The 26,577-nt window shown below is 52.0% G+C and overlaps 1 protein-coding gene across 6 annotated transcripts in view; it reads right to left on the bottom strand.

Moving 5' to 3' along the window:
• Positions 1 to 602: 602 nt before the first annotated feature.
• The window catches only part of LOC309814153 (store-operated calcium entry regulator STIMATE), a 56,383-nt gene continuing 30,408 nt past the window's right edge, over positions 603 to 26,577 (bottom strand). Inside the window, exons 2-10 of one of the 6 annotated variants that reach the window (XR_014295627.1) lie at positions 19,494 to 19,542; positions 17,352 to 17,447; positions 13,802 to 13,923; positions 8,367 to 8,479; positions 7,250 to 7,327; positions 6,359 to 6,508; positions 4,423 to 4,533; positions 2,607 to 3,372; positions 603 to 2,022 (exon numbers count right to left, since the gene is read on the bottom strand). Coding sequence is in view for 4 of the 6 variants with exons in the window: in XM_082639618.1 (XP_082495744.1) it covers positions 3,358 to 3,372; positions 4,423 to 4,533; positions 6,359 to 6,508; positions 7,250 to 7,327; positions 8,367 to 8,479; positions 13,802 to 13,923; positions 17,352 to 17,447; positions 19,494 to 19,542 (734 nt within the window). In the remaining 2 variants the exon portion in view is untranslated. Of the gene's footprint in view, positions 4,534 to 4,843; positions 4,954 to 6,358; positions 6,509 to 7,249; positions 7,328 to 8,366; positions 8,480 to 13,801; positions 13,924 to 17,351; positions 17,448 to 19,493; positions 19,543 to 26,577 lie in introns of all 6 variants that reach the window. The other 5 variants (XR_014295628.1, XM_082639618.1, XM_082639620.1 and 2 more) reach the window with 5 other exon arrangements.

Genomic DNA, 26,577 nt, shown 5'->3' with positions numbered 1-26,577 from the left:
AAGGCAGGAAACAGCACAGAGCCTCTGACTGAGATGAGGTCACCGAAGGGCGCCTGGCCCAAGGACATTTAGGTTGTGAGAGGGTGGGCAAGAGTGAAGCCCACTCAAGGCATGGACAAAGGCACAGGCTCCCTGAAGGTCACTTAGCTCTCCTCTGCTAGTTCCTAACACCCCATCCTTGAAGGGAAGACCCCCGGGGCACAGGACAGGACTCCAAGCCTGAGGTGAGGGTAGGAGTGGATGTGGGTAGGAGGTCAGGGTCCGCCCCATTGGATCAGACATGCCCAAGCTCCTTGTCAGTTTGTGATGGAGAGTATTTTTATCCTTGAAGGCTCCAGGCAGACAAAACCCAACCAGGCACTGATGTCTGGCTGTCTGGAACACCGCTCAGCTGCTGTCAGACCTCATCCCACCCCGATACCCCCTGCCTGGTCCTGGCCCCAGGAGGCCAATGCGAGCCCTGCCAGGCTCCATCCGAGACGAGTGCTGACATGAGGAATGCCTCTGGACGGGCACAGACCCAGGGCTCCAAACAGGGGCCAAGAGGCACCGAGGGCAGGCCTGGTTTGTGAGGGCACTGCTGCTGGCTCCCAGCGCTTCAGCTCGGCCCCCACAGCCAGCTCTGCCCAGGGGGGCACCTGCCTTCCAACCCCGTGGCCTCAGGAACAAGGATGTGGGATGTTCACTCCTCACACTCCATCTCTCCGGCACCCTTCGCTCCTCGGGGGGCGGGGGGCAGGCAGAGCGGCTTTTACTCGCATTAACAGGGAAGTGGAAATGGCAAGAGTATGTCTGGTTTTTTCCCCTTGGCAGGTTTCGGCTCCCATATCCGCCATAAGGAGATGTCAGATTCATTCTCACTCTGTTTTCTGGGGAGAACCTTCTAACTCACTGGGGACATTTTCTTGACCCCCACTAAGCTGTTTCAACTTCACAGAACACACAACCAACAACCACAAAAGTGATGGTTTCTTTTTTTAAAAAACTGTAATAAGATGTCAAACTTTATTGTAAACCACTTTACAATGTTAAGTACATCGTCTTCTCTTTCATTTCAAAAATGTGTTTCTGTGAATCGTAACACCACAGATTTAACCACCCGTGCTGGGAGGGCAGTGGAAGTCGGTCATGGTTTGCTCGTGTAGGTCTGACTTCTAATAAACTTCATGAAAAGAGAAATCAAATTAAACCAACCCACCCACCCACTCAGGAGCTCGAGGTCCCTCCCCAAGAGCAAAGCTCTTCAGAGCTGCCAACGTTTCACAGGGTAAAACACAGAGCTCTCCACTCCTAGTTGGAAATGTGTGAAACTTCTAAAGGCCAACCCTGCCCCCTACAAGGTGGCTGCTCTGGCTGACAAGCCGTCTGCATTTGCTTGGCTGCAAAAAGGCCAGTGAATTGCAGTCTGGAGGGCACAGTGAGCTGCTGACAGCTGCTGCTCCCTCCAGGCTCCTGGGGCAGCCTTCAGACGGGGACTCTGGGCTACAGCCTCCAGGCCCACACTGAAGAGGGGGAAGAAACAACCTGAATTTGAGCCTTTATATATTTTCCCTTTAAAGGCATGACAGGTCAACATTAATCCATGACTCCTTGTTGTCAGGAAGAGGCACAGATTAAAGCTTGAGGCAGGAGGCCACCAGTGTGCCCGAAGGCTAATTGACGGGCCTTCACGTGGCAGGTCTTTGGGCTGAGCAGACCAAGAAGCCACTGCCTGGGGTCTCACCAACATCCCACTGTCAGCGAAAGGAAAAATGGGCAACAGCAATCTCTCCCATTCGGATATGACAGTTCTACCTCATCGGGTTATTTCTATCAGTTACAAGAAACTTGTTCATGGCCTTGACTTACAAGTTTCCATTATGGGTGGCTTGGCTGAGGTCCAGATTTGGACAAAGCAGACGGATGGCGCACAACACCCAGTTGGTGTTCCATGGTTTCTCAAGCACAATGATGCTTGCCATGTGGCAGGTGAAGAGCTGCACCTCATAAGGCACCTTGGAGCAGGTGGTGAGGAAGCTTATCCTAGGGATAAGGCCAAACACATCAGGCCACGCCATTTAGGCCCGCACGCTGACAAGGCCCTGTATGATCAGACTCCCTGTTAGATGTCCATGTCCTAGTTAGCCAGCTACACAACTGAGGCTCAGAGACTAAAGCCCTTTCAAAATCAGGATACAGGGAGAAACCACTGCTCGCTCGCTACCTCTTTGTCCCCCAAACCCACTGCCCAGCAGGCGCTGGGATGAGCCTTGAGATGAGCAGATCATCTGGGGTCTGTATAACCCACACTTTCCATCCTTCACACCTGTGGCTTCCCCACCCTCGTCCTTGGTTTGGAAACATGAGGAGCTCAAGACTGAAAGTGAAGCTCAGATTCTGGGTTCAGGGAGGTGCAGGAAACAGCTGCGGCCACAGGTTATTCAAACCAAGACAAAACAGGAGGAGAGAGTAAGGCAAGTCAGCGATGCCTGCCACCTACCAGGACCGATGTCAGTCCTGGTCTTCCCAGTGGGGAGCCCCCCACTAACACAGCTGAGAGTGGGAGGGGGGAGGAGCATAAAATGAGAGCAAAGCTAAGGGAGAGTGGAGGTGGGCTCCAATCTCACCCTGCTCTCCTCTCCAGCTGCAGGTGCCCACCGTAATAGAGTCGCCGCCCACTGCAATTCAGGTCCCAGCTCCTCTGAGCCTCTGGATTCCTACAGGACGGCAGGCTGAGAAGGCCTCCGGAAGGCCTGTCCCTCCATGACCCACACGGGTGAGACCATGGGAGGCAGAGGACAGGCCCAGGATGCCTGGTTTAACAGCGTGGCTCACATGCCACAATTCAGACCCAATCTGTTTGAGTGACACGTTTTTATGTAGGTTTTTAGGTAGGAACCTAAAAAGAAGGTTCTGGGTGGTGTGGCCTCCCTGCACTGATCTCACTTCCAACTCGCACCTTAGCCATGCGGTTCTCCATTCCTAAACTTCCATGACTGCCTCTGGGCTGGGACAAAACACTGGGCTGCTGCTCCCACAGCAGGGCAAGTGCCTGGGTCAGCCCATTCCACTGCTGGGCAGCAGACTCCCAAAGCCACGGGGCCTATGCCCATGCTGGGGAGTGGGGGCCACAAGCTTTGAAGCACCTTGTCCTGACTGTGGACACAGAGAGCAAGCTCGCTCACCTCCACCCGCTGCTCTGGAGGATGCGAAAAACAGGATCACTTGGTCAGACAGGCGTTCTCTAGAAGACGAGTCGACAACACTAAGCTGACAGGCAAGGCGTAGCCTGAGAGGAAGTTCCCAGAGCTGGGTCCAGAGCCTGGTTCTGAAGGCTGCACCATGGGAGGCGGGGAGGCCAAGACTGTGTTTTAAACTTCAGATCTGGAGGCTCTGAAGAGAAGCAGGGAACAAACAGGAGTGGCCTCGGAGTCTCAATTTCTCTGGACACAAAATCCTCTTAACGCTCCTTTTTCCAGCATGTTTCAGTAAGACCTCTAACCTGCCGGCAGAAGTGCCAAGGAACTGGTGGGCCCTGGGCAGAGCCCTTCCTATTCCACCCTCACAGGGCCCTGGATCCACATTTGGACCGGCCACCTCCTGCTCAGGCTTGACCTTTGCAGAACCACCGGGTTTGTTGATTTCAGATGAGGGCCCACCTCCCTTCCTACCAGAATCATTACCTCATCTGATCGTAGATTACCTAACAATATTCCAAATAAAAAATTCCCGACTTTTTCCGCCCACCAGTTCACAACCCATGAAAGGCAAACAAATCCATTTCTTTGGGGATTAAAAAGAGTTTTTAAATACAATAGTATGAAAATATAACTTAAAAATATAAAAGTTAACAGTATACGGAAGACTTAAAAATCTATGTTTTGCCCATGAGTCCCATAGGAAATAAACATATACTCAAAAAACATTAACACTGTGACAGCTCATAAAACCAGCTATAGAAATCAATAGTTACAAAAGCCATTTCGAGTAAGAAAGCGTTGCGGTTCCAACCTGGTCAATGTGTAACTTTTAGCCCCCAAACGTGTTACGTCTTCACATTCCCCCGAGCCTTGGCGAAAGGCTCCACCCACGGTCTGTGTGCACGTGAGTTCTCATCCTCAAGGCCACCCGGCCAGACGCAGGACAGGGCTTCTGGGTCCCTCACAACACCGCTTGGGACGACAACACACAAACAAAACGCCTCGCTTGCATATTTGGTCAGTGTTTGTAGTGCAACTGAGTGGGGACCTCCAGCTGCCACGCCGGGCCAGCGGCCTCCCTCCCTCGGGTCACAGTAGTCTAGGAGTGGGCAGAGACCGTGGGAGGAGTGGAGGTAGAAGAGGGGCAGAGAGAGGAGGGGAGGGAAGACGCAGCGGAGCGACCCTCGGCCAACCAGTGGCTGGCCGGGCCCCGACCCGACCCCAGCTCGAGGATGTGTCATACAGGCAGCCCGAAGCGGTGCTTCTTTTTCTTCGCGGGCTTCAGGGGGGTCAGTCTCCGGAGGTCCTCCTCCACATCGGACTCCTCCATCTCGTCATCGGCCGAGATCAGGATCTGAGTGGTGGAGAGGCGTGGCCCTGAGTCACTGCCTGCAGTGCCCTCTTCACCTACCCACCCTGGACCCCAGCACAGAATGCCGGCCTGTCTAGGAGGCCTCAAGTGTCGGGTTTCTTTAGGAGAGGGTGATGGGGAGGCCCTCTTTACAGAGTGAGACAAGCTGGCCCACCCCAGACTTTTTTTTGACACCACGTGTATCCACGGGCTACTGATACCAGTGCTGAGTCGATACGCCTCCCCTCTGCTCCCGCTTCTCCATCCAACCTCCGGCTGCGACCGAACCCCCGTCAGAGCAAACTTAGCCTACGGTCATCCTGGCAAAAAAGCCCAGTCTTCACACATGGAGTCCTAGGTCCTTGAAATTGGTTCAAATACAGCAAAAGCAGACTGAAAAGCCCCGTTCTGAAAGGAAAACACCTGTGGGGCACAACATAAAGCAGGGAGATTTCAGAGTGTCTGCTCTGAGCCAACCTGGTAAACTTCTGAAGACAAACAGAAGACCTCCGCTCTTCTGAGCCCCCAGAACGATGCAGCCACGCAGCTAGGGCATCCAGGGCAGACACTCATTCACTGCCCACCTGCCTGTCTCCACAGACCTCAGAGCACCAGGGAAGGACTGGCACAGTCCAGGTCAGGACGGAGAGGCCCAAAGCGCACCTGTGCAAGGGGAGCTCATTCTCCTCCCGGGCAGGGCGGTCTCACCACCCCTCCCTGCAGGGCTTCCTGCCTCCAGTCTTGGTCCCCTGATTGAACACTCTGGCTCCCTACCTGCCGCACAAGCACATTCCCATTCCTCACCCTGGATCACAAAGCACCTTGCCCAGCTAGCTCAAACCTTTGCCTGTACCTACTTCTTGTCATTCTGTCCTGCCCTCCGGAATATATGCTACTCTGGCCACAGTGAATTTCACATTAGTACCCAAATGCCAAACCACATGACCACAACTGTTCAGGAGCAGCTGCTTCTGCCTGAAACACTGTGTGTCGTTCACCTAATGTTCACTGCGCTCTTACAACCCGACAGGCCTCATGCTAGATTCTAGGGACACCTAGAGAAGAGACGGGCTTCCCCTCTGTCCTCCATCTAGTCAGCTTTCAAAGCTCCCTCCAGGACGCCCCCAAGAGCTAAACCAACTGTTCCAAGTCCTCACAGGGCTTTGTCAACGCCTCAATCTCAGAACTTATTGCAGAGTGCTACGATGGCCTGTGCAGGCTGTCACCTTCCTTGTCCACAAGTCTGAAGGCCTCAGCCATTTCTGTAGCCCCCATCCCACAGCGCAGTGCAGGTGCAAAGTGAGTACTGTGGGCTGCCTAGGACACACAACCTTGCCTCCAGGCTCCTATTTATGACCACCAATCTCCCTGAAGTCCAAACATGTGAACTCAGGAAACTTGAAAATACGGGGAGGTAAGGTTCTCCCTGGGAGGTCTGGCTATTCCTACAGAAGCTTCTTGGTGGCTTAGCCAACACTTCCCTTGTTCTTTGGCGACAGGCAGGGATTCAAATGCCTTGATGCTTAAAGGTCGATGACCAGGCCCACACGTCCTTGATAGCTTCCCTGGAACAAGGCAGCTCCTCCCTTTCCTGTCTTTCTCCACTGACAAGAGGGGCTACTGGAGGCGAGCCACCCACAACAGATGCTCCAGCTCCCGGCCCTAGGAAGGCCCACAGGACAGCAGGAATGGGTCCAGGCTGGATGGGAGCTGTCAGCCTCCTCTCCCTCCCGCTGGCTGGTGCTGTGACTCAGCACTCAAGAGAAGGACAGATGCAAACACGAGACCAGACCCCTCCTGGGTCAGCGGCACGAGGGCTCGGCCCTACCTCAGACTCCGACTCCTCATGGGACGCGGCCCTTCGGTAGCGGACCTTGCTGCCGTTCCTCGAGTCCTGGTTGGCTCCCCTTTCTTCTAGTTTAGCTTTCGTCCTTCCCTTTCTCATGAGGAAATTGTCCACTACCCAAAACATCAGAGCCTGGGGGAAGGAAAGTGCAGGTTACTCCGGGATAAGCCATTTGTGAAACCAAGCTGAGCAGCTCCACACCCATCCTTCTCACCCCTGCTCCAGATCACAGCATCGAGAACCAGGGAAAGGAAAACATCATCCAGGCCCCCTGCTCTCTTTCTCAGCAGTCTACGAAGAGATTCCCAATCTCTATGTCCCTTCTTCTGTTTCACCCCAAGGGGTTCTGTGGTGGTGACCGATGGGGACAGCCTGCCCCGGGTGCTGCAGCAGTTGGCAGAGCGGGGCCTGAACCAAGGTCTCCGGACTCCTAGTGGGGGCTCCTCCCCTGGGCCGAGCAGTTGGCCAGCACACCTGCCACATCTGTCATCCCCAGGTTCCTTTACCGTTTTCTTATTTCTTAATTTCTAGCCAGAGTGCTCATGAGTTCCTCTTGGAGCCCTGTGGTCAGGAATAAACGACGGGGATGAATTCCTGACGATCTTAATCTAGAAGCTGCTGTTACACACGGGGCAGGGAGGGCAAGACAAAGATCCCAGAACCCTTCAGTTTGCACAGAGGCCCCGGAGCAGGGATGTGCATGTTGAGGAAGCAATCCTGCTATTTCCAGGTCCGGGGTGGGGATGGGAGGTGGCAAATGCTTGCATGGAGGGACCCGAGGGCTAGGAGGTGTTTTCTCCATCAGACTCAGAATTCTGGCAGACACGGGAAGGCAGGGGGCAAACAGGGTAAAAAATGCAACAAGGCACTGACATTGACAAAGAAGGGGACGATCAGCATGACGATGGCCAGCTTCAGGTCTGGGTTTTCAATGGGATTCAACAGGGCCACCTGTAAAGAGAAGTAGACTCAGTGAGGGTGGGGGAGACCCCAGAGAAAGTTCGGGGTGGGGGTGGGGGAGTGGGGGGGTGATGCGGTACTGGAAATCACCCACGAGGCCTTGCGAGGGGGCTTACCTTAGACACTCCCCCCAGAGCCCTGAAGAGAACAGCACCTCACATCCAGGGCCGCACAGTCCCCAGACCTGACTGCTAACAAGGGACTGACGCCCTTGGAGACCACTGGGAGCAGTTAGTGCTTGAGAGGCAAAACGACGCAGGGACGGGTGACAGGGGTGGGGCGGGAAGCACTTTACGAAGCAGGCACGGGGTGAGGCTGGAGAGTGTGAGGAGAGGAGGAGGTTGGTGGGCGCTCATCACAGCTACTAGCAATGAGGCGCTAACCACTTTCTAACAGAAACCCTGCACCCCAACCGCCTCCTCAAGGGCAACAGCTCCCAAAAGCCTTGGTTTATTTTCTTAAAAAAATAAATCTCAGCCACAAATAAAACCAAAGCAGGCCAAGATCTGAGTTACTTGTCCCCATAGTCTCTTTGGCTGGTTTCCTGTGGGCAGTGGAAGCTTAACTGCACAGCCCTGGGGCCAGAGGGCAGGGTTAGGAACCATGGGAACCTGTGACCAGCCACACTGCCTGTGGCACCAAAAGGCTCGGTTAAACCACTGGCCAAGAGAGGTGTATGAGGAAGCACCTGCAAATGTAGAGAACACCCGCTGACAACACTTACAGTTAACCGACCACCGTAAGCAAGCCCAGGGTGGGGACTGTATTTTCATGGGCTTTATATGTTCCAAGGCTTAATCTAGAGCAGACGTGTATGGCCGAAGTGGAAGGATGCTACGTAAAAAACTGACAAGTTACTGCTCTTGATAGGTAGCCAGGAGCTGCCCCATCAAAACCAATCCAGGTGCATTCATGGAGTTAAAAAAAAAACAACAACAAGCAATTTGGTTTCCCAATAGGGCTGGGGTGGGGGAGTACTGTCTTGCTTAGCGTCTCGAGGAGCTGGTAAAGAACGGAACAAGAGGCAAACCTTCTTCCACTGAAGTATGAGGAGGACAATGAAGACGACAGATTTTTCAAAAATCATGATCACGATGTAAAGGGCACACTGTCCAACCCAGGCTCCGCACTGCAGAGGGTCTCCTGCAGGGAGAGCGGGCTTGGTCACGCGGGGCGCAGACACCAATGCCCCGCCCCCCCACTGCCCACAGCTCCTGTGAGCCCTCACACCCCACCCCACCCCAGAGCCCCTGAATGAGCCCTCCAGAGCGCCAAGAATCAGCTCGGCCGAACAAACAAATGTAGGTGTTAAAAAACAAAATCAGAGAATTCCTAATTTGGAGATACCAAAGTGGCCTTTCTTTCAAGACAGCCCAAGATATAATTACAAAGCACTAAAGTTAGTAAGTGCCCATTGCTGGAGCTCAGAAAAGCTGGCTCTTTTTGTCCACTGGCAGCAGAGGCTGTGTTAAGCAAGACTGCTATTATTATCCGTTGTTGATTTTTCCAGTGGCTGTAGTGCTACCCATCTTTCCCCCGTCCATGAGCGGGCTGAGGGTTTGAATCATGAAGGCAGCAAATGACCTCTCTGTTTGTCTCCTACCCCCGGCCCACTCTCCCGGCCATTCCTGTTGCCCTCAGCCCTGAAAGCAGAAACCTGACTCTGGGGAAATTCAGATTCTGTCTAGGGGAGCACCCCAGAACACCTTGGGCTGGGGACATGGAAGAAAAGAGAGGAACCTCCAAGGTGAGGAGGGGCTGTGACAAAGGTCCGTCTGTGATCCCATTGGTCACTGTGCTTGAGAAACAGCACAGGAATCACAGGAATACAACAGTCTGCACTGGGGGACACTCAGTGCCTCCAGAAAGTTTCAAAAGGGACTTGATCAAGGGTGGAGGATCCCTCCAGGGAACATCCTACATCCTCAGTGACAGGCAGAACCCATGGGATGGGTGAGTTCCTGGGGAGCCACAAACGCCTCCAGAGCGGGAGACCCAGGGGAGAGTGGGGGGTGGGGGGATGCCGCCAGGGGCCACTCTGGAAGCCCTGCCGGAGCTGTGTGACCACGTTGGCCCGGAGGGGGCTAGAGAGTAACACTGCAGGGGAGACAAAGGCCCCAATCCAGGCTGTGAGGAGAATCTGGCCTCCAGAGGAACATCCGGCTTCTCATTTGATTCTGCAGTTTCTGTAGCAATCCCTCTCCAGCATGGGTGCCGGAGGCCCGCAGCCTTGCCAGCTGTATGTGGTGGAAACCCAGTGGACACCTTCTGGCAGCTGTAATGGACACAACCCCAGGCCATTCCCTTTTCTGGAAAACCTCTGGAGAAGTGCACAGAAAACATGCAGAAAGACGTCACTGCCTCTTCTGCGGTGTCCTATTTACTTTCACATTTGAGCCAAAAAGCCACTTCAGAAGTGCAATCTCTCCTAACCAGATTTTTTTTTTTTTCTTCTTTTCTCCGTGGTACGCGGGCCTCCCACCGCTGCAGCCTCTCCCGTTGCGGAGCACAGGCTCCGGACGCGCAGGCTCAGCGGCCATGGCTCACGGGCCCAGCCGCTCCGCGGCATGCGGGATCCTCCCGGACCGGGGCACGAACCCGCGTCCCCTGCATCGGCAGGCGGACTCCCAACCACTGCGCCACCAGGGAAGCCCTCCTAACCAGATTTTTAATGGAGTTTTGTAATCCTTCTGGTAAACTACCTGACGTTATTGAGGAAAGTCCTCAAAAACAGCAGCTGAAAATACTTGTTAAAAACTGCTTAAGTGAAACGGGGGACAGTCAGACAGAAGCACTTGGTAGGATTGGGACTGAATCCCAATCTAGTCTGAATTGGGACTAGTGTGTTTAAAAGTCAACACAACGAGTTAACATTTAATATCAAAAGAAAATATACTTGCTCAGAGCATGCTCACTCCATTTGCTCCAAGTTTTAAGTGGCTGACAGAAAAAGAAGATGCTTTCCCTTCTCAGGGGGCCTCACACTGCCTCCTGAATTCCACTGCTCTGAGTTTCAGAGCCACAACTTAGAGGTAGCTGCCTCTGTTTTTCATGTAGATGCTTGAGTAAGAAAGTCTAAAAACATGGTGAGGACTTCCCTGGTGGCACAGTGGTTAAGAATCTGCCTGCCAATGCAGGGGACACGGATTCGAGCCCTGGTCCAGGAAGATCCCATAGGCCATGGAGCAACTAAGCCCGTGCACCACAACTACTGAGCCTGTGCTCTAGAGCCCGCAAGCCACAACTACTGAGCCTGTGCGCCACAACTACTGAAGCCCACGTGCCTAGAACCCATGCTCCGCAACAAGAGAAGCCTCCACAACAAGAAGCCCGTGCACCACAACGAAGAGTAGCCCCCACTCGCCGCAACTAGAGAAAGCCCGTGCACAGCAACGAAGACCCAACACAGTCAAAAATAAATAAACAAACAAACAGATAAATAAATACATGGTGGAAAAAAAAAGTAAAAAGTCACATGTGACCCCACTCTCACACACCGTTTCCTCCAAGCAGCCAGCCCTCGTAGCCACAGCTGGAGTGAGTGCACATGCGCTGGTTTTTCTGATTTGTTTCATTTGAGAGTCTGTCCACAGCCTCGTCTTTTAAGGACAGACAAGCCAGGCATTCTCGTGTGCTCTGCTTTTTACCACACTGGACACACTGAGGTGCGTGGGTGTTTTGTTTTTGTTGGATTCTTTCCTCAGGATAAATCACAGGGATGGATGGGACCAAAAGGACGGAACACGTCTGTACCTAGAGAGGCCTCTGGAGGGAGCACAAGGACAGGGGCGGGCAGCAAAGCCCACACACCACTGGTGCCCAAAGGACAGAGACCTCGTTTTCAGGGCTTCTGCCTAAGGAAGAGCAGCCTGGTCTTCAGACTGCAGACACCACGTCCTCCCTGGACCCTGTCTCGCCCCTCAGGGCTGTGTGGTCTATTCCCCACGGACCATGTTCTTGTTAGCAAGTTCACCTTCTCTTCTAGGGACCATGGAAACAGCTAGAAAACAAGCCCCTTTTCTTCTCTCACCTGAGAAGAGAGCTCTGTGGCCTACCTGGAACTACTGCCTCAAGTGGATGGGCCGGTAACAGGTGCAATAGGTAGAATAGTGTCCACAACCTAATCCCCAGAACCCGTGACTATGGAGCTACCGTGGCAGAGGCTCAAGGCTGCAAGTGGATTAAGGCTGCTGATCAGCTGACTAAGAGAAAGCATCCTGGCCTATCCAGGTGGGCCCAATGTAATCACAAGGGCACTTTAGAGTGGAAGGAGGTGGGGGAAGGTCAGAGTGATATGATATGAGAAGAACTCAACCTGCATCTGCTGGCCCTGAAAATGGAGGAAGGGGTCATGAGCCAAGGAATGTAGGTAGCCTCCAGAATGTGGAAAAGACAAGAAAACCGATTCTCCCCTTAGAGACTCCAGAAGGAACCAGTCCTGCTGACACCCTGGTTTTAGTCCATGAGACCCATGTCGGACTTCTGAACTACAGACAGTAAGATAATAAATTTGTGTTGTTTTAAGCCACTAGTTTTGTGGTAATTTGTTACAGCTGCAAGAAGAAAACAATAGAAATTGACAGAAATAGAAACCAGGTAACTGACATCCACTATCCTTCCTCAGCCTGGGGAGGGAGGACCCAGATGGTCCTCGATAAAGGGCAGCTTCACGTGGAAACACCCTGGCTTGAAGACTCTGGTTCACAAAGGCAGGGGTGGGATGACCCAAGGGCAGGGGCTGAGGCAGGCTAAGTGGGTGGAGGAGGGTGGCATGGAAACAAGAGGTTTAAACAACCACTGCCTTCTTCCTTTCAGTCTCTCTTAAGGATGCAAACAAAACACGCTGGGAATAGGTGGTACCATAATGTCCAGCGTATCAGGACCAGACTTGGCCTCCACTCCCAGGTCACTGAGCAGCATGACTGGCTATGAGTGGCTCTTTCGTAGCACTGCTCAGCTACAGTTGAGTCGAGAGCCCTGCCTTCCAGAAGGGATCTTAACAGCAAAGAAGAAGCTATGAGCACTGCTCTTGGAGATGGTGGGAGGATTGCATATCTCAGTGTAGTAGCCAAGAGGCCCTCCAAGCTGTGCACTGTCTGGGTGAGCTTCCTGTGTCACTCAACCCCTGTGGATGCCTATCCTATAAATGAGGATGATGTTGCTTTGGTCCATGTGTGCTGTGGTCCATTTCCATCCTCCAAGTTGAGGAGTCAATGACTTGGAGCTTCTCTGCAGCCTTCCCTGGAGACACAGGGGCACACGCTGTGTGTCGGACACTATCTTAAGTCAGTGACTCATCAGGCATCAAGTAACAAGGCTAAGAAAAGCCCTCCCCTGAGCTCATCTCCCGTCAATGGAGACAAACAATTACTTAAGATTTCTAGAAATACCCAAGGCACTCACAGCCAGCTCCACGAACCAGCTCCCCTTTTAAATGTCAGTCCCTTGTGAGTCTTCAGCCATGTAGGAGTGAGCGGCCACAGCCATGAGCTCTTTGGGAGGTGTGACCAGGAAAGGAGAGTGGGATCCAGAATCCCACGGTCGTTCCATTTCAGAATCCCTCCTTTTTGTCCCACGTAACCCTCTCATGGCAAAGACTCCACTGATGTTGTTCCCATGAATGGGAGCTCCTGGCTCCAGACAGCAAGGCCTGTTGTGAAGGTGGGAGACAGCTAAATCCCCAGAGCGGGGCAAGGCCCAAAGAAACCCCTCTCACCAGCAGCCCCGTTGAGGGCACATCCAGCTGCTTCTCTGGGGGTACCAAGTAAAAGGCACTGAATTTGTGCCCGGAGCCAGCATGAAGGCAGCTTCCTGCCCAGGCTGTATTCCATGGGGTATGACAAGATGGAGTGAGTCAAAGCTGGGCCAGCATCCCTAGGTCACCTGTTTCAAGCTGTGTCTCTGTGAGTTGAGGATTCATCTGGTGTCCCTGGTGACCGTACATGCCAGATGCTGGGGTGGGGGCAGCCCACGGTCAGCAAGGTGACTTGGCCCCAGGGTGGGGGGATGGACACTCCAGTCCTGACCTGGTGAGCCCCAGTAGTGGAATGGCCCAGTGACAGGACAAGCACAGACATGCAGTTGGGAGTTTGGCAACTCCCAAACTGAGAGCCGCCTCCCATCTCTCTAGCGAGGTGGGCAGGTGGTATGAGCCTGGTGGGAAGTGTGGCAGAGTGAGGTGGCCTTACAGCCCTGCAGGTGAGGGCTGTGCCCCTCCCTGCCTCTAGCGTGTCTCCTGTCTCCTAGGAGCCTAGGCAGCGAAGCAGGCACCCACCTGCCTCGGGCATGTGGCAGGAGGTTGGAGCTCAGGCTCCAGAACAAGCCTCTCCACCACACAGAGGACACAGCCACCAGCTCTTGAACCTTCTCCGAACCCACTGGCCTGGAGGGCTGTACGGGGCAAGGAGCAGAGCCCCCTCCAGGAAGCCCCCTCCACAGCCCTGTCTAGCATCCGTGGTACGTTACCATATTCGCCAAAACGCAGGGACTCCCACTGCTGCCACTCCACCAAGACGCTGACGGCGCGCACGCCCATGTAGATGAGCAGCATGCCCACGGTGGCGTCCAGGAGGAAGTTGATGAGGTACCTGTGAGGAGAGGGCACAGTGGCACCATCAGGAAACACCACCCAGGGAGCTGGGCCCACGTGCTTCCAGGGCCAAGGTCAAGGCTGGGGACCCAGCACTGTTTGGTCCTGTTCTGGGAGGTGGGAGCCTCCAGTGTGCCTGTGCAAGAGGCTGCAGGGCTCACCTCCGGGAGCCCAGGAAGGCCTCATGCCCCGGGACAGTGCACCTCTCAAAGTGGGTGGAGGAGCGAGCAAGAAAGTCGAAAGCCCTCAAGTGTTCCTGCCAAATGAAGACTGGGACAGAGTGCCTGGAAGCAGCCAAGGAAGCCGGTAGCAAAACAGAACTTAATCGATAAAAATAATTTGTGCCCTAACTGTTCACTCCCTGGAGGCCCAGCCCTCCCAAGGCCCCGAGACAGTGCTGCTGCAGCAGAGCAGTTCAGGAAATGGCCCCCGGGGTTTCCTAGACCAAAGAGGGCAGGGCCACGTGGCCCCTGCTCACCCCTGTGCTTCAGAGCCTGCCATGGAAGCAAGCACGAGTAAGTATTTCTAAAGAGAGAGCTTAACCCCCCATGGAAAAGGCAAGATGATGGAGGAAGGAGAGGAGGGTCAGAGGAGCATGCCCACCCTGACCTCTCGTTCTTGTGGGGTCTGTTTTCATCTGTCCGACACACTCCTTCCCTCACCAAGGAAAGGCCCCTGGCTCACTGGCCTTCCCTCGAGGGCCCTGAACACAGGCTGCAGCTCTCCAGACAAAGCAGGAGACAAGCAGTCACGGGGTCAGGTGCTAGCCCTCTAGATGCCACAAGGCTAGGAAACCCCCCTAGGGAAGCTCTGGATACCACAGAACAACTGCGGCACTGCTGAGTTGCTCAGGCTTGAGACGTTTTATGCAGGCCCGTGGCCCCAACCCCAAGGCCCAGCCTCAGCGGCCTCAGTGACATGCACAGCACTCTGAAACCTGAGGGAGCATGTGCTGAAGGGGGAAGGGGGCGGCTGCGTGTGCCCTGGAGTGGTGAGAAAACCAGAGGGAGGGGACGGCCTTTTCTTCCTGCCTGCCCTTCCTCTTTAAAATCACAAGGGGTCACTCTCAGACCACAGACCAGAGAAGGCATAGCGACTGCTTCCCAGGCAGTTTCTCCAAGTTCACAGCTGAGCTCTGGCCCTAGGCTAAAGCTGCTCTCAGGTGCTTAAACTGCATTGGTTTCAAGTGGTTCTGACATCTGGGACCCATCCTGAAAATATCAAGAGAACCTGATACACATGCATGCATTAGTTCATTCATCCCTCACCAAACATTGATTCGAGTTTACTGTGTCCCAGGCCTTAGGAATAAAGACAGAAAGCTCTAGACTCTATATTCAACACAGGTGAGACCGGCAGCCAACAGGGTATCCTGTGGGTCCCGGAGCCAGACTGGCTGGGTTCAAATCCCCGCTCCATCACTCTTGAGCTGTGTAAACTCAATTAAGTTATATAAATCTCTCTGTGCCTCAGTTCTCTAACTGTAAATGAGGATAATCCAAGTATCTATATTGCCGGGCTGTTACGAGGATCAAAGAAGTCAACATACGTGAACAGTGCCTGCCACGTATTAAGTGCTACACAAATGTGCTGTTAGAATCATAGCCCCTCGGATGTCACAAAAGCCAAACTCCCACCCAGAGCAGTATCCCCAGCATGGGGCACCCCTGCAGCCACAGGAAGTTGTTCACCCTCCTCTGTTTGTACATTTCTCCTCTCCCTGAACTGATTGGCTTCCCTTCTAGGTCTGTAGAGTACCAAGATGCTCCAGGTCCAGCCCAACCCTTTCCCCATTTGAAAAAAGTCACAGGGCTATTCACGGATGATGGGGCTGGAATGGAACCTGCTGCAGCACTTGCTCTTCCACAGGCCAGGACCTCTCCACTCTGTGGGGCAAGGCCTGCTCTGTCTGCCTAGTCTCCCCTCAACAGCTCTTCAACCGACTGCTGGAGCTCACGTGTCTTTCCTATGTTTTAATGACAATATCCTTTGATTGAGCTATTAACATCTTCATTGGCAAGTGTCTCTATGACTTCCAACGTTGCATGTACTCATCATCTCATGAAATCTTCATGGTGATCCTGGGGATCTGGATGAGGAAACAGAGGCTCAGGGAAGTTGAGCTGCCTTCCTGCTGATTGGCCTCCCATTCAAGGGCTCTTTTCACCACACCTAACTCCATTTTGGGCCTTTTCTCCTCTGGCTAAGCACTCGACATCTGTCAGCAGTCCCTTCTCCATCCCGGCTGTGATTCAGTTTGTCAAAGTCCACCAGTGACCAAGGCGGCACCAGGAGACAGGGTTCCTCACCCCAGTGCCTCCAGGGTGAGCAGCTGGCTCTCAGCATATCCCGGCCAACCAAGAAACTCCACCAGAGGATGACACAAGCTTGCTGCTGGGCTCAAGGGTTAGAAGGACAAGGCCCTTTCCTAACCAACTCCCCTATGGGAGGATCGCCCTTCCGGTCCCCTGCTGTGGGACTATACCCTAACAGGTTACAACCTATCCAGGTCTTAAGGTAAAAAACCCTGGGGAGGGAAGACTTTACAACCTCCTTCTGAATCGGGACCTGAACTAAATCTCAAAACTACACACTGTCACCAAACAAGAGAAGCTTAAAGGAACCTTCCAGTCCAAATGGTCTTAAATATACACTGAACCTCTTGGCAAGGGACTCACCAGCCCTCCACCCCACTCTCCCTCAGAGGCACGGCAGGGCTGGGGGGCATTCCAGGCAGAGGGCAGTGCGAGCAAAGGCAGAGAAGCAGGAGACAGCCGGTGGGGTTGAGGGCCACCGGGAGCAGCCCAGCATGGCTGGAGCACTAAGTCTGAGCGAGGAGGGCAGCAGATGGAGCCAGGATAGGGAAGGGGAGCAGCCTCTTCCACTCCATCTGCTAAGAGTGGCACTGTTCGGGTGCTGTCCGCAAGGAGGACAGGCATCATGGCCCAACTGGGGTTTCAGGCAGACAGCTTTGGGGGCTGTGTGGAAGGCACACTGACTGCACTGACAAGGCAGAACCACCCACGGTCTTCAGGTCAAAGAGGTCAATGATGGTCAACAAATGGTCAACAATGGCTTTGACCCTGAATGGCTGACACCACAGAGAAGCCCCTGTGTGTACTGCTCCAGCACAGACACTCCTTCGGGGCATTATGCTGCTTTGCCAGGGGCTGCTTGGAAACTGGGAGACATAAGGGCACTAGAAGGCCAAGGGACAGAACTGAGGTTGATTAGCAGAAAGCCAGAGCACAGGGCAACTGTCACTGGGCAAAACCTTAACACCCAGCACGCACACAACAATCTCTCAGATGAGCACAGAGACGAAGGGGAGTTGCCCCCTCCCCAAGCTAGAGGGAACATGACTGGCAGCAGAAAGCAAGGCATGGAGGGGCAGGTGATGTTTGCACTCAAATATGGGCCACTTACAGTGAACAAGGGTCCTCTTCAGTGAGATCTGCTAGGTATACATTTGCAAAGTGGATGAACAGCATTCCTATGGCTTGTTTGGAAGTGTCTAAAAACCTGTACAAAATAGAATCAGCACTTGTTATCACTCTGACAGGAGGGTAATAACCAATTTGGGGAAAATGATAAGTCTAAAACAGGAAAAAAAGAAAAAAGCCACTGGGGAGACCCCAAACTTCCAGTTACTCGTCACCTCTTCCTGGGGCGTTGGGACTAACTCAGGCTTGGAGTTTCAGCCCCCTTTCAAAACCGTAACACTGCATCCCTGAAAGGCCACTGATTAATAACACAGATTTAAACACACGAAACACGTTTAAAATGTGTTTTCACTTTTTCTTTTTCTTTTTTCTTTTGCGGTACGCGGGCCTCTCACTGTTGTGGCCTCTCCCGTTGCGGAGCACAGGCTCCGGACGCGCAGGCTCAGTGGCCATGGCTCACGGGCCCAGCCGCTCCGCGGCATGTGGGATCTTCCCGGACTGGGGTACGAACCCGTGTCCCCTGCATCGGCAGGCGGACTCAACTACTGCGCCACCAGGGAAGCCCTCACTTTTTCATTTTTGTTACTTCAAAACAAAATGCTTGAACACAGCTTTGGATGGGGTCTGAGGTGCCTCTACTTTAAAGAGCTCCCAACCGACTTCACACACAAGCTGAATGATGTGCAAGTTTAACGAGACTTGCACTCATCCAGCACTGCCTCTGGAACCCTGAACAACCTTCAGCTGCTGCCGCTTAAACAACGGGCTCATTTGGGGCAGACAAACTTTTCTGTAAAGGGTCTGAGAGTAGATGTTTTAGGCTGCGGGCCATCGTCCTCTGTAGCAACGACGCACTCTGCTGCTGCACTGTAAGAGCAGCCAGTCACTAGCAACCCACTGACACTTTATTTATGGAGACAGACAGCAGTCAGATTGGGCCTGTGGGCTATAGCTTGCCAACCCTTGGACTAGAGGACAGAAGTTTCAGAAAAGAAAAAACAAAGTTGGTAGTCTTTGGGACAGGTGGCAGGAGCACTGTGGAGATAATGTGGGCCCTCAGTTTCTCCTCAGCCATGAACACCTGGGGACCACTCACAGTCTGTGGTCGAGGAACCTTTGGATTGTGGTCACCTCTCTTGGCCTCCCAGGCTGGGCATTCAGAATTGGGCCAGGCCACTGACAGGGGTGATAAAGGGGCACACAGGCATGGGTCTCAGGGCTGGAACAGACCTTAGAGATTATCCAGACCAAACCTGCAACTGAGGCTTGAAAATCATTTCCTAAAATCAGGGCAAAGTAGGAGCTGCCAAAGGGGATTGTGTGTAAAACCCAACTCCACATTCCCCCAGGCCCCCCCACCTAAGCTAGATACCCAGACTTGAGAGAAACCGACTGGTGGAAAATAAAAACAAATTATCAACACTGAGAAATAATGCACTGAAGATCAATCAAGAATATGCTTATAATTTTATTAAGGGGCCTTTATCACAGAGATTTATCGCAAGTTTCCTCTGGAGGGAAAGTAGATATTGTTAGGACAGGTGCAAGAAAGATGGCTTCCTGAGGGCATTACGTTGTCCTGAGGAGCTGGCTGTCTCCCTGTAAGTGATTTCTTTTCTTGGAGTTTTGTCTTTGGAAGCTATGTCTGAAGCTTTAACCACCATTTCTGTGAAGGAAAAACTGCTGCCGCAAGGTCATCCTGGGACTAAGAAAGACTAGTTTTGGGGACAGGGGCACCTACATGGTACATCTGACTTATCTCCACATTTAGATTATTTTTTTTGCTTATGCATAGAGAATCCAAAGATTTAATATAGTCCAACAACAGGCAGACATAACTAACAAAGCCTGCAGCACGGACTGATACATCTGTATCATCTTCCACCTCCTAAAACTAGACAGCAGAGTTATGACAGAATCGCTACCATCTGGCTGTCACTAGCCCTATAGTGGGCTCAACAGTTATCTGGAGAAACAGAAGTGCTTTCATATTATACACAGTTCCTGATGATTAACTGGACTAATGGATTTCAACACTTTATGTTATGTATAATTGCTCACATTCCATGCCACCCCCCAAAAAGTCAAAAGCATTCTAGGAATGAGTTAATATTTAAATACGCACCATATCCTCCAAGGACGTCTTTCATGCTTTGGTTCTCTGAAGCGTTTGACTGAAAGAAAAGACAGATATTCAGTACCTTTCTACAGTGATAAGGAAGCGAAGTGCATTTAACAAGCTGAGAGTTCTCGGCACACTCAGTGTTTAAAACCACTGAGTCAGGGTACTTGCTCTTTAACATGGGATGATGTGCAAGAAGCCATGAAGGTCTCAGAGGCCCTGTTGCTACCGACCAGTAGACTCTTCTGAACCGGCTACTTAGGAAGAATGGCTCCTCACAGCATGTGGAAAATTGTATTTTCTTCTTTGTGACAAGGTTCTCTCAGACAGGGACTGGAAACCGCAAAGGGGAATGTAGCTACTTCTAAGTTCAGGATCCAACGACAAATCCATCCATCCGCCCACCCACCCAAACGTTCACAGAGTGCCTGCTCCAAGCCAGGAGCTGTGGAGACAAAGGCAGAGGCAGCTGTAGGGGAGGGCAGACACGTACCCAACAAGGGTGGCGAGCGCTCGAGAACAGATAAGTCTGAGGCAGAGTGAAGGCAGGAGCCTGCCTGCCTGCCTGGAGGAAGGGCATCAGTCAGGAAGGTGGCCAAGCCCAGTCCTGGGGACCGGGGACAAGGCTAGCAAATGGACCAGGGAGGGGAGAGAACAGCTGTCTGGACAGAGCACACACCATGAGCTGACGGGTACAGGGACATGACGTGACAGAGTGTGTGTGGCATAATTTGATTTGGCTTTAATATAGCAGGTAACAAGGGAGACAGGTTGAGCAGCGTCCTGAGTGCCAGGCCAAGGAGTCTGGAATGAATCCTGCTGGGAAGGAAAAGCCAGGGAAGAGACCTAAGCAGAGGCAAAGACACAGTGGGAATGGCGGAAAAGCGGCTCTGAATTGTGTAGATGGTGGGTTTCTGGGAGTGGAGAGGACTGAGCAAGGATGCTGGTTGTGTCCCAGCACCAGGCAGTGGCACTCCCAGCACAGGACAGTGGAGGCAGGACGCTCATTCAGCAACAGCCTGACCACGTCGAATGGCAAAGGCTCCCCAGACCGATATCTTCACCTCGGGTGGGTCTGAGACGTAACTGTTTACACTGAAGGAAACAAATAAGTTCTAAGTGTCTTGTCCTCCACTGAAGCCCTAGGCAGACTTATTTCCACAACGACTCTATCTACTCAAACAATGCAAGTGCCGCATGTGTGATGTTCTCCCACACAAAAGTACCGAGGAAGAAACAGACACAATGGTAGCAGGCAAGAACAGACTTCTGGCAGAGCCCCAAGCTGCAGTGAGGATGCAGGAAGAGGAAGGCAGGGAGAGAGAAACGGGTGGCCAATCAATAAGCCCTACTTCTCTAAATAAATACAGGCAGCCCCTGGTTTGCAAAGCAAGGACTGTCTATGCACAGAAATGAAATGTCTGGTGTTTAGAGACATTTTGATAGAGAGACCAAAAAGCAGGTGAAATTGTGAGGAGGCCTCTCATCCCGTTGACACATGACAGATCCAAAACATCAGCGAGGCCGAAGAGTCTTGAGGGAGGAGTTGAGGGAGGCCCAGAGGTTCTGCAAGCATCCTCTGGGCTGAGGGGCTGGGGGCTCAGGAAGGAGATGCGGAGGGAGCTGGGCCAGGGCAAGCCATCCGGAGGGAAAGCCCACAGGCAGGGCCAGAGCGCTTCCTGCTCATGTGTTCTTCTCCTCAGGGGAGTCTGTCCCCATCAGCATAAAATAAAGGACATCAAAACATAACCCAAGAAGAATGTCCTCATTCTTAGGAGATACGTGCTAAAGTACCAGAATGGCTACAACTGACTTTCAAGTGGTTTAGGGGGAAAATTATACATTATTTATGATAATTATATATAATAAATATAAATGGTATAACTTGTAATTATAAATAATTACACTATAATTATAAATGATAAATACAAGTAATGATATAATAAATATTTATAATTATATTAATATAATATAAACAAGAGAAGCAAATATGGTGTTATGTGCCAAACTGTATTCCTCCTCCCACCCCCCTAATTCACATGAAGAATTCCTAACCCCCAGGACCGCAGAATGTGATTACTTGCAGACAGGGTCTTAAAAGAGGTAATAAAAGTAAAACAAGGTCCATGGGTGGGCCCTAATCCACTATGGCTGGTGTCCTTATAAGAAAAGGAGATTAAGACACACACATAGACTGAGGGGTGACCATGTGAGGACACAGTGAGAAGACAGCCACCTGCAAGCCAAGGAGAGAGGCCTCAGGAGAAACCAAACCTGCTGACACCTTGACCTGGGACTTGCAGCCTCCAGAACTGTGAGGAAATAAATTTCTGTTGTTTAATACACCCATTCTATACTTTGTTATGGGAGCCTTAGCACACCAATACATGTGGCAACACAGTAATTGATAAACCTAGATGAAGGACATTTGTGTATTCATTAAATTTATTTAGAATTTTTTTTTAGGTCTAACATTTTTTGAAATAAAAAGCTGGGAAGAAAACACACTCTAGAAGAATGAACCAGTCCAAGCATTCAGAGGGCAATCTGGCAATATCTATCAAAACTGTTAATACCCACACCCCTTAACCTGCAGTGCACTGCCAGGTACGTGTTGCACAGGTCTTACTGCAGCACATGCCAAGATGTATATAGGTCTTCACTGTAATACTGTCATAACAAAAACCCAAGAAGAAACCATCAATGTGGGGTCGGGTATATACATCATGGTATGAGGCAACACCATGCAGTTACTAGAAACAAGGTAGATCTGCATGGATTAATATCGAAAGACTTCCAAATTATATTAACAAACTGCAGAATAATAGGCCTACCATGATTCTGTTCAGACCCATTTTTAAAGAATATATATTTATGCTGGTATTACGCAGGGGTCTTTTCCCTAGGATATGTAAGTGACTGTTAACAAAGGCTTCCTTTGATGAAAGGAATTATGGGTCAGGTGACCCATAGACATTTTATATCATTCTGAATGGTTTAAACATTCTTCCATGTTCATATTGTTTTTATTTAAAAAAAAAAAAGACAAGCCTGTGTCAGAGACTTGTATTAATGCAGCAAAGTGGGACATGGGAGAGAAGTGCTGTGACTCACAGTTGGGCTCTGGTTCAAGAAAGGGAGAGGAAGGGTGTGTGCAGGCCGTCCGTGTGCGGGAGCACCCTACATGGGACTAAGAGTGGATTCAGATTCTTCTGAAGAGCAGACGTGTGGCTCCTGCCTTCTCCCTCTCCATGTCCTACCCCCTTTCCCTAGAATATATGAGTCTAAAATCTTTTTTTTTAAATTAAAGGAAGAAGCAGCATTAAGAAAGCTACTCTAGATTTAATTTGGAAAAGAACAGAAGATCCTGTTCACCCAGCCATGTGTTACTGAGGGGCCTGCTGTGCTATGGGGCCAGTTCAGCAGGTGACGAAAGAGACAAAACCCCCCACCTTCCTTACATTCAAGCGGGGAGAGAGGAGTAAACACATAGCATGTCAGGCAGCAACACGGGACAGGAAAGCAGGAAAGGAGCAAAGGGGCCTGGGAAGTGGGTTTGCAGGGACAGATGAGGAGGCCCGGAAGGTGAGCATCAGTCAGTGAGAATCACCCGTGTCTGCAGAATAGCCGTCAGGCAGAGGCCAGGGATAGGCGGGAGTACGGGACATGAAGTCAGGCCTCCCAGGCCTTGTGGCCCAGGGAGCAAAGGCTCCCCTTTGCCTGAAGTGACGAGGGGGCAGCTGCAGGGCAGGACGCTGTGACCTACAGTCGAATAGGCTCACCCCTGCTGCTGTGCTGAGCAGCCTTCAGGGAGACCAGTATGAGAACCCACGGCGAGGCAGTGGTGGCTTAGCCAGCTAGCAGCAGGAGAGGATGACAGGAGGTGGGATCCTGGCTGTATCTTCAACACTAAGCCGACAGGACTTGCTGACAGGGTGGATGGGGGTGTGTGAGAGGAAGAGAACAGTCCAGGACGACTCCAGAGCTGGGAACTTACACTGTTCCACTGCGCTTCTGGTTCTGGTTTGGTGGTGGTGAAAGGTGGGAAACTGGGGGGACACAAGACTTCTCTGCAGGTAAGAGATGAGGAACTGCCTCCGGGTCCCTGATGGACGATGAGCCAGGTAACCGTTCCCAAACAGGACTGTTCCCCACGGGGCTGTGGCAGCTGCTCCCTCAGAAAGCTCCAGAGAGTGATTCAGGCTCAGCCCTCGGACAACCGATCTTTTCTCAATTCCTGGTGCTTCCACAGGATGGAGAGAACTCAGACGGCGCAAGAGGGCAAAGCAAAGGGCAATCCATCCTTTCTAACGTACCCACCAACGTCCCCTGAGGTCGGAGGGCTAGTGGAGGGGAAGCAGGCACACCTCAAGGGTAGGTCAGCCCCTGACACTCCGCGACACTGGAGCTGGAACCCAAGGTTGACGGAGCAGCGCCTAAGAGAGGCCCTCGTGAGACAAAGAAGGGGGGGTGTTGAGAGTGGGGGACAGACAAGGGGGCCGTTGGGTCGCGCAGCCCTCGGGGGGTTCCCAGCAGGCTGCTTTCATGCACACACAACCCAGGGACAGGCATGGGGCCCCATCGCCAGAAAAGCAGTAGTGGCCAATAGCCAGAGAGACGTGCTGTGAGTCCTCTGCTACTATGTGACTTTATGTAGAAAGAAAAAAAAGGAGGGGGGCCTCTATGATCTAGCAGGTTGACCTCAAAATTAAACAAGAGAAAACAGGTGGAAGCAGCTGGCACAGAACACGTGCTCAGGAAAGCAAACCACACCCTGCAGGTCCTGTCCTGGACCGTCTTCCCTCTCCTCTCCTCTGTGTCCACTCTTCCCAGTCCTGGGGCCCAGCCACCCCATCCTGGTCCTGGTCTCTGAGAAGCGTGTGACCTAGGGTCTGCCAGCTGCAACCTGACCTCTCCACAACAGCCTCCCTCTTGGCGCCTGCAGGCAGCTCAGGGTTCTAGAAGGGTTCTAGGAATCCCCCCCCATGTTGAGTGTTCCTCTGTGGCTCCCTTCTACCTCCCAATGGCTCCCTCCTCCCTCCACAGGCTCTCCTTCCTCTGCTTGACCCTTGGGGAGAAGCCCCCCCTCTCAGGGTTTCTATGCCAAGGGTTCATCAGCCTCCTCCCCCAGCCCTGGCCCCCAGTGACCCTCCAAGTGCAGCCTGGCCCCGCAGAGTCGTGTCTCCTGCCCACCCTGCCAGTCCTGCCTGGCTTCCCCGTTTCTGAATAGAATGGAAGTCTCCTCACCTCTGGGGCCTCCATATTCTCCTCCCCTGACTCTGTCAATCTCCCCCACCAACTCTGCAATTGAGGAGTCTTCTGGACGTGTCCCTTTCCCCATTTCCAGCACTGAACTAGTCCAGGTCCTCATGACTGCTTTCCCATGCTAATGAGACTGTCTCTTCACAGGCTTCCCAGTTGCCTTACCCACCCACCTGCCCACCCATTCCCCTCCCCATCTCACCCACAGCCAGCACTCTGTGCTGGGGATACTAAAATGCATAACACAAACACAGTCCCTGCCCTCAAGGAACTTTCAATGTAATTACACTGCACATCATTTAACTTGCCTGAAACACAGCTCCCTTCGTTTCCAATCTTACTCATTTTTGAATTAAAATACATCTTTTGGAAGAGGTAAATATACGGAGAGTGTATAAAATCCAAAGAGTACATTCTTTTGGTTAGAACTTGTAGGGTACATCTTTTTCAATCTCCTTTCTTTCAACTTTATATTTAACGTGGGTCTACTGTAAGCAACATACAGCTGAGTTCCCCCCATTCCAAATGTGGCTGGCAACTGAAGAGTGGTCCTCAAAAAGGTAGGTCCAAATCTTCATCCTCAATACCTCTGAATGCGACCTTACTTGGAAAAAGGGTCTTTAACGGGGGGTGGGGGGTCCCTAAATCTAATTACAAGTACCCTTATGAGAGAGAAGAGCGGAGAAGAAGAAGGCCTTGTGAAGACAGGAGCCTAGGAACCTCTGAAGCCACCAGAAGTAGAAGAGGCAAGGATTCTCCCCCCTAGAGCCAGTGGAGGGGGTATGGCCCCGCTGATACCTTGATTCTGGACTTTGGGCTTCCAGGACTGTAAGAGAATAAATTTGTTTTGTTAAGCCAAGAAGTTTGTGATTATTTGTTATGGCGTCCCTAAAAAACTAATTAGGCAATTTTTTTTACTTTTACTTTTTCTTTTTGTTTTTGTTTTCTTGGCCACGCCCAGATTGCTTATGGGATCTCCCTGACCAGGGATTGAACCCCGGGCCCTTGGCAGTGAAAGCACAGAGTCCTAACCACTGGACCACCAGGGAATTCCCTTTACTTTTCCTTTTCTTTTTTTTTAATTTAAATTTATTTATTTATTTTTGGCTGCGTTGGGTCTTGGTTGCTGTGCAAGGGCTTTCTCCAGTTGTGGTGAGCAGGGGCTACTCTTCTTTGCGGTGCACAGGCTTCTCATTGTGGTGGCTTCTCTTGTTGCGGAGCACGGGCTCTAGGCGCCTGGGCTTCAGTAGTTGCGGCACGTAGGCTCAGTAGTTGTGGCACGTGGGCTGTAGAATGCAGGCTCAGTAACTACTGGCACACGGGCTTAGCTGCTCCACGGCATGTGGGATCTTCCTGGACCAGGGCTCGAACCCACGTCCCCTGCATTGGCAGGTGGATTCTTAACAACTGCGCCACCAAGGAAGCCCCCCTTTACTTTTTCTTAAAAAAAAAAAATTCAGAATTCAAAACACTCCCTTCCATCTGAAATCCCAGTCCCTCTGTTTCCCTTCTCAAGGCCAACCACTGTCACCTGGATCTTGTGTGTCCTTCCAAAGATGTTCCAGGAGAGTTTAAAGATGGACAGATGTCTTTTTAAAGAGACAGACAGACGGTCGCAGACTTCACAGAGTCGGACCCTTCCTGCTCTCCTTGAAAACCCCCTGGAGCTTCACCTACTGTACACGTGGCTCTACCTCTTGGATTAGAGGTTATGTGGTATCCTGTGGCATGGTAATGTCATCTCTGAGTCATTCTACAAGTACCACTGCAGCGAATGTCCCTGCCATGTGCCATCTCTGCCTGTGTGGGTAAATTCCTAGTGGAC

This window comes from Mesoplodon mirus, assembly GCF_964341445.2.
Source record: "Mesoplodon mirus genome assembly, chromosome: 12".
Lineage (NCBI taxonomy): Eukaryota > Metazoa > Chordata > Mammalia > Artiodactyla > Ziphiidae > Mesoplodon > Mesoplodon mirus.
Note: the sequence above shows the minus strand (reverse complement) of the source record. Positions and strands in the feature narration are given on the sequence as shown.